Below are 7,470 nucleotides of genomic sequence, written 5' to 3' on the forward strand. Positions count from 1 at the left end.
ATCTATGTTGAAAAGACAACCACTTTTTAAAGATTAAAGTTAAAGTCATACATATATGGTCACATCTTAACTTGGGTAATGTTAGCAAATGTTAGCTGACTGGCTAACTAATGATTTAGCCAGTGTGGTGAGATGATCATGTCCTTCAGGGCTAAAAGTTATATTAATATAATAGCCTCTTTAACAGTTACGTATGGATTTTACAATGACCAGGTCAAGGTTCTTAAAAATTGCCATTACCATGGTGATACTTGATTGAAATCAAATTAACTTTCTTCTAAAGGCAGCCATTGTGAGGTTCAAACTGCCAGCAGCAGCTCACTCATTGGTGTTTCATATACATCAGTGTATGTAGAAGCATTGGAGGACCACATGTTACAATTCATAACAAAAATTATCTCAGGACACTTCTTAAATAGTAGGGATAAGTCTAGACAATACTAAAAAAAATATAATTGTAAACACAAACCTAGACTGATCATGCAGTATGCAGTGTTGTGTGTGTGTGTGTGTGTGTAAGCTATTTTGAAACAGATTTAGCCTTCGTGCTGTAGGCGGCGTTTACTGTAACTTGATAAGACTGCAGTCAGTTGCTGTGAGACACACAGTTACACTGTGAATGCCAAAGTTCATGGTCATAGAACAATATAACTTACTATAAAGTGAACAAGATGTCGGACAGAGCAGACTTACTGCTGGAGCTGAAACGGAGAGTTGGCTGCTGTATAGACGAAGCCAAAGCAAAGCTCCATGTGCTCAGTAAGGACATATGGGGCTGTCCAGAGCTGGCTTATGAGGAAACCAGGTCTCATGACAGACTGGTGGCGTTTTTCAGTCAGGAGGAGGGCTGGAAGGTCGACAGTCACTTCAAACTGGAGACTGCATTTCGAGCCACTTGGGGAACTGGAGGAGGCGGCGAGCAGCAGGTCAACATGGGCTTCCTATGTGAGTACGATGCCCTGCCTGGTATTGGACACGCGTGTGGACACAACCTGATAGCTGAGGTTGGAGCTGCTGCGGCTCTGGGGCTCAAAGCTGCGCTCGAGACCACAGAGAAGAAGCTCCCTGTGGGGGTGCAGGTAGGACAGCTACACAGTGTTCAGTTCATGTTTGGCAAAGTTGTTTACTTGTGAAGTTTGGTTGTTTGTCAATTTGACTATTACAACCTGGAGATGTGAGTCTGAACAAGTAGTGCAGGTCAAAGATCAACATTTTACCACTGGGCACTGAGGCCAAACTCTAAACATAATGGGTAATTACAGCTAGACTGGGTCAAAATGTCATGCTTAAACTGCAGACTTTCAGCTTGATTTTGAGGCTGTTTCGAGAAATTGTTGACATGTTTATACATATTCCCCCAATTTTAGGGGACAAAAATTATTTAAGAAAATTAAGACAAACTGAAATAAAGTCACCACTTCTATATCTGGGGGTCCAATACATTACAGTCAGTGACTGAAGTCAACAGATATCAGCAGACTCTTCCCTGTTCCCTGATAAGCTTCTGCCATCTTCCCATCTTATTTGTCTTGGAAGCTTTTTACTCTCAGTCTGGTTTTCAGGAAGTGGATTGAACTCAGGTGGCTGAACATCCCACTAGCTATAAAAAGCTTGTGACATGAATTCAAACAAATCCCTGCTTGAAAGGCAGGAAATCTGTACTTTTAAATATGGCTGTCTGAATAAACCTTTCTCACAGCGTTTTGACATGAAATAGTAGGGTAAACACAGGTGTTACAAATTACTAATTATATTCCGTTCCATTTAGTGTAGCAGAGCCTTTCCAGTGAGTCAACATGCACAATAGCCGACTGACTCTGTTTGAGTATCATTGCTAACACCTGTGTTTACCCTACTGTGCCATGTTAAAATGACTGCTGTGAAAAAGTTCTATTGTACTTTATGGACTAAAACATGTAAAAACTGTTATTATCCTGGTTGAGTTGCAAAGGGCCAGTGTGAACCTGAGCCAAAAACAGAATGCATAGTCAGACTATGGTTCTGTAATTCAGACTAAAAAGAGAAAAAGGTTGTGGGTGCAACTACTGCCACTAACTCATACACACTTAGAATCCAACGCATGCTGGACCTGTCTCCACAGGTGACGGTGCTGGGGACCCCGGCTGAGGAGGACGGTGGAGGTAAAATTGACATGTTAAGAGAGGGAGCCTTTGATGGCCTCGATGTGGTGTTTATGGCCCACCCATCAAAAGAGGATGCCACATACCTTCCCTGTGTGGCAGAGCACGAGTAAGTTTATTACACGCAAATGTCCTGTATGAATATTTTTCTGTTTGTTGTGTGTGCTGAATAGTGTCAAACCATTGGCAGGAGTGTAAAACTCCACAGAGAACCTTTTAGTGCCCTCTGTATAGAAGCAGAGACTGAAGTGTGATCTGCCTTATGTTTTCCAGTGTAACCATAAAGTATCATGGTAAGGCGTCTCATGCCTCGGCCTACCCCTGGGAGGGAATCAATGCGCTGGATGCAGCTGTGCTGTGCTACAACAACCTGTCTGTGCTCAGGCAGCAGATGAAGCCAAATTGGAGAGTTCATGGTGAACTGAACCTCTGTACTTAAGTCATGCGCCGAGGATTTCACTGAGCTTGGGTTAAATCATGTTGTGTTGTGCAGGTATCATTAAGCATGGGGGATTGAAACCAAACATCATCCCTGCCTACACTGAGCTGGAGTACTACCTGAGAACTCCCTCACGTACTGAGCTTCCCGTCCTAAAGGCAAAAGCTGAGATGTGCTTTAGATCGGCTGCTGTGGCAACTGGTTGTGAGGTAAAAACCACAGTGCAGTGACATTCAAATTAAGCAATAAGCCCCAAGAGGCCGTGTTTTACTTTAGAACAGCTAAGAAATCAAAATCACTCTTTCAGGTTGAAGTAGAGTTTGCAAGAAATAAATACGACAACATGCTGCGCAACGCTGCACTGGAGGAGCTGTACGAGTGGAACGGCAAGTCTCTGGGGATGGACTTCACCACAGATGAAGATGTTCTAAATAATGAATCTGGTACGTGTGCTTCCTCTGTGGATGTCAAAGAACAGTTAGGAATGAAGAGGCGACTGAAATATGTAGGAGTGGACAGTGTCACACACAAGCACTCAGTTTCATCTATTCAATCTCTTAATAAACATTAGTTGTGGGTACCTTCTACTAAATTTATTTAAAGAAAGCAAGTAAGGATAGTTGTCAGAATGTTTAAATATTACTTGCATGATGCCCCTGTTGACCACCTCTGTTCAACTCACTTTTTCTCCTCTTGTTGTCTTCAGGCTCCACAGATTTTGGCAATGTGACATTTGTTGTTCCAGGGATCCATCCGTACTTCTACATTGGTTCTAATGCTTTGAACCACACAGCGGAATACACTGTTGCTGCTGGTATGTTCGACCCTCTGCCCCATACACACATTCATGGGGACTCATCATCCACATAATGCAATCCCTTTCCCCTAACCCTAAGCTTAACCTGACCTAAACTGTCCTTTCTTAAGTCACCCCTTTTGCCTTTCCTGTACTTAGATATGCTATGTGCTAGTCTCGCCTATGTTGAAAATACAATCACATTTTGAAGATGGTTAAAAGATAAGTGACATATAGTCACATGATAAGTTAGATAATGTTAACAAAACGCTAATAAATAACTTGCCAGCTAACTAGATTGCAAATGATTGATTTAGATAGCTAAATAGTTAGCTAGTGTTTTGCTTATATTAGCTGTCTATCTTAAGATGTGTATATGTTGCTTTTATGTTTTAACCATCTTCAAAATGTGGTTGTCTCTTAAATATAGATTAGCCTAGCGCATAGCATATCTAAGTACAGGAAAGGAGAAAACTGACAGGTTCTGACCAAGGCCTGCTCAACTGCTATTGAGGCACAGAGCAAAAAGGGGCGGGATTAAGGAAGGGTCAATTCTTACCCTAATCCTAAATCCAAGTTTTAACAGCCCTTTAAACTTGTGGGGTTCAGCATTTTGGTCCCCACATAGCTGTCAGACCCTATAAGTATAGTAGGTTCCTGATTTCTGTAAAACAAAATATAGTAAAACAAGTCTCCCCCACACACACACACACATTGCAACTACTAGGGCCCTTTAGACTTTACATCCTTTAAATTTGACACTTTACCATGATAATATATAAAGATATTGAAATTAAAACCATATTGCCTTTTGGTTTGAAAACGACCAGTGTCTGATGTTTGTATGACTGACTGTATCTGGGACTCCAGGTGATGACAGAGCTCAGTTCTTCACCCTGAGGACGGCAAAGGCTCTGGCCATGACGGCCCTGGATGTACTGCTGCTGCCAGAGCTGCTGCAGAGGGTGAAACAGGAGTTCACTGAGGCCAAACTGAAGGAGGACAGGAAGCTGACAGGAGGAGACCCCACAGAGTGCTAAACACTGTTGATCCTTCCTGCACACGGACAACAGACTCTGGAAGTTCCTGTTGTAAAATGCAGCGTCCAGGGCTGAAGAGTACTTTACTACATTTGAGCCTTTTTATTACAATCATTTCATTATGAACATGTGTATGAATGTGCTTTACTGTGGAGGCAGGAAGCTGCTATTGATGATGTATCTGTGTTGTTTTTGTTACCCTGATAGAAATTTACTTTCACTAACTGGTTAAACTGAGAAATCCTTTTTTGATTAACCCTTTCTATTACTCAACTGTTTTTTCTTTTTTGCTTGAGCTGGTTGATAAAAAGTGACACAGTTATCAATTCAATTCATTAAGCCTACTCTTAAATGTTATGTACATTGATATTATATGATGTTGAAAAATATCAACTGACTTTTTTGAGCATGTTATCTGCCCGAACCGCATCACTCACTGCCCATTTCTACTAGTATAAGCATTCGTAAAGTAAATTCGTAAAGTGAATAAAATATCAATAATTTACTGCTGAGTTGCTTATGTTGATAGACTTTATTTGCTACAGAGGAGAGAGGCGAGAGGAGAACGTCATGAAGCAATTTTAGGTTTCGTACGATTGCCAAGAACTTCAATATATAAGTTAATACCTATTAATTAATGCTACCCAACTAAATAATATATAGTAAATAATATTTAGTTATTTATGTATTTATTTATCCATCTGCACAATTCCTTAAAGAATTTTACTATAAGTTCAATAAACCACATTGTATATTTAATATTGAGTATTGAGAACCACTGTTCTAACATACAGATCTTGCCCCTACGTGTTACACTTTTATAGAATGGCCATTCTATCCTGCTGGTTCTATTGACATTTACTTCTGTTTCACCTGTCTATATTTTTTCATTCTCCAATTCAAACAGGACAGACAATCTGACCCTTTTTTAAATTTTGTTTTCAAGTGTTTTTCTTATATTTTCGTTTTCAAAGGAAGAAACTTACTGCCAGAATGTACACTTTGGTTGTGTTTTTGTATTACGGATTATCCGACCCAAGTTGTAATAAACCAAAATTAAGAACTTATAACCTTCCTCCAGGAAATTGTGATGTTGCGATCACAACACAAATTATGCCCTGCCCTGATTATTTTCACCTGTGTCTCCTTATATTTAGTCTTTGTGTTCCCTTGATTCTGTAGCAGTTCATTTCGGTCTTTTCCTTAGATATTGTGCTCCTGGTTGTGTCACCAGTTTCTTTGTTCCTGGTTGGATTTTTATGAACAAGCTTCTATTTACCTGCATCTGTCTGTAAGTGGATTATCACTGAAGACATCCTGCTGCATCCACTGTTTTGTGTTAGGGTCCAATTCTGTTGGAACAACTGCAAGTTCCACCAATCATAGCAGTCACCCAACTGTTGCCACATGGCAGCAAACTACTAGAGATTTTATTCTCACTGGAATAAGTTGCTTTCAATTTTTTATGAATTATGAAAAAAATGCAACTATTTTTGCAATTTATGCCTAAAAACATTACAACATACATCACAATTTTAATCCAAATCCTGGTGGGTGTAGTTAGCAATTACCTCGCTTACCCCCTTCCTCTCCGAGTACGAAGGACAAACTACAGTTTATCAAAGGCTAATTCTAAGGTAACAAAAAAAAAAACAAACAAAACCATTATATATATATTCTTATATTCAAGTGATTATACACTAATGAAAACATACATGTAAATATTATATTCCATTCCATTCAGCAACGCAGTGTCAGCATACCCCGTTCCTTTAAGTAAGTCATTGGTGTTCTTCCAGTAAACAGGCAAACATTATAAACAAGAAGTATGTACACTGACTTACCACAGAGCCAATACATTAGTTATGACACTATGTAGATGAAAGGAGGTACAAGAGATGGGGATATTAAAGTAGAAAAAGCTCCAATATCCCATTTGAGATTTACACTAATGTCTCAATGTAAGCTCAAGTGTATTGAAACAGGTCAAATGATCAAACATTAAACCATGAAATCCTTAAAAAAGAACAACACAATAACCAACACAATGACTCAGCCACACAAAAGAATTTACATTTGGTATATCAAAAGCAGAATCCAGATGTGTCCACCTGTAAAATTAAGATCCATGCATGAGCCAGTACATCAGGTACAGAGAATGTTAGAAGTTAGGTGTCAATTCAGCACATCTGTTTAAAAGATGAGTAGGGGATCTCCTCAGAATGAAGGAAGTAACTATCCGGGGCTGCAGCTGCACAGCAGAGTTCCTCACTGGTCCAAAAGCTTAAGGTCTCTCTAGATTTCACTGGAGTTCGGTTCAGTTGGTCCAAACCAAAGAACAAAATGACACATTGGGCCTCATGCAGGAAACGAGACATAAACCACAATTTGTTCTTGTTTTATTAGTAGAAAACTACTAACTTCTCAAACCTTCTAGTAGTAGAAGTTATTACTTCTCTTTGGACATTATACGAGGGGTCGAGAGCACTCTTACCAAGAAGAACAAAGCATCCACAGTCCACAAATTGATTGTCCTAAGCAAGGAAACAAAAGTTTTACATTTGAGGAGCATAAATAATATGTTTTTGTTTGTTATTTTTCACAGATTATCTGTCTCATGTTCTGCTGTCAGGATATAATGAAAGTTTCAGCAAACATGACAAGAAAATATTTTTATAAAAGTGACCTACTGCAGCTTTAATACCAGTGACTATTAGGCTACGTTTACACAGCAAACCTTAGCGCTCAATTCTAAATCTATTTAAATGTGGTCCATATCCGATTCCAGTGTGAACAAGTCACGGTCATATGAAAGTCACATGAATTCTGACATGACGTTCACACTGAGATCATATTGCAAAAACATTATTTACAGAGACCCAACAGTACCACCATGAGCAAGCACTTGGCGATGGCGGCAAGGAAAAACTGCCTTTTAAGAGGTAGAAACCTCGGACAGACCCTTCGGCTCTAGGTGGGTGGTCGTCTGCCTCGACCAGTTGGGGTGAAAGAGAGAGAGAGAGAGAGAGAGAGAGACAGAGAGAGACAGAGAGA

The 7,470-nt window shown here is 39.8% G+C and overlaps 1 protein-coding gene across 1 annotated transcript; it reads left to right on the forward strand.

Moving 5' to 3' along the window:
* The first annotated feature begins 575 nt into the window (after nucleotides 1-575).
* LOC118340910 (peptidase M20 domain-containing protein 2-like) lies at nucleotides 576-5,449 on the forward strand. Its single transcript, XM_035679073.1, has 7 exons — nucleotides 576-1,079; nucleotides 2,102-2,250; nucleotides 2,415-2,557; nucleotides 2,635-2,789; nucleotides 2,888-3,023; nucleotides 3,287-3,394; nucleotides 4,247-5,449. Exons 1-7 carry the CDS (start codon nucleotides 672-674, stop codon nucleotides 4,414-4,416), a joined length of 1,269 nt encoding a protein of 422 aa, XP_035534966.1. The 5' UTR covers nucleotides 576-671; the 3' UTR covers nucleotides 4,417-5,449.
* Nucleotides 5,450-7,470: the final 2,021 nt, after the last annotated feature.

The sequence above is a fragment of the Morone saxatilis genome, unplaced genomic scaffold (genome assembly GCF_004916995.1).
Source record: "Morone saxatilis isolate NCDOM2014 unplaced genomic scaffold, NCSU_SB_2.0 Contig7, whole genome shotgun sequence".
Classification (NCBI taxonomy): Eukaryota; Metazoa; Chordata; class Actinopteri; family Moronidae; genus Morone; species Morone saxatilis.

Bases quoted from the DNA above. Each gene is read 5' to 3' on its own strand.
- LOC118340910 (XM_035679073.1), top strand. From the start codon at position 672: ATGTCGGACAGAGCAGACTTACTGCTGGAGCTGAAACGGAGAGTTGGC. The intron at 2,558-2,634 runs GTGAACTGAACC...TGTGTTGTGCAG, and splicing joins GCCAAATTGGAGAGTTCATG to GTATCATTAAGCATGGGGGA. The intron at 2,790-2,887 runs GTAAAAACCACA...TCACTCTTTCAG, and splicing joins CTGTGGCAACTGGTTGTGAG to GTTGAAGTAGAGTTTGCAAG.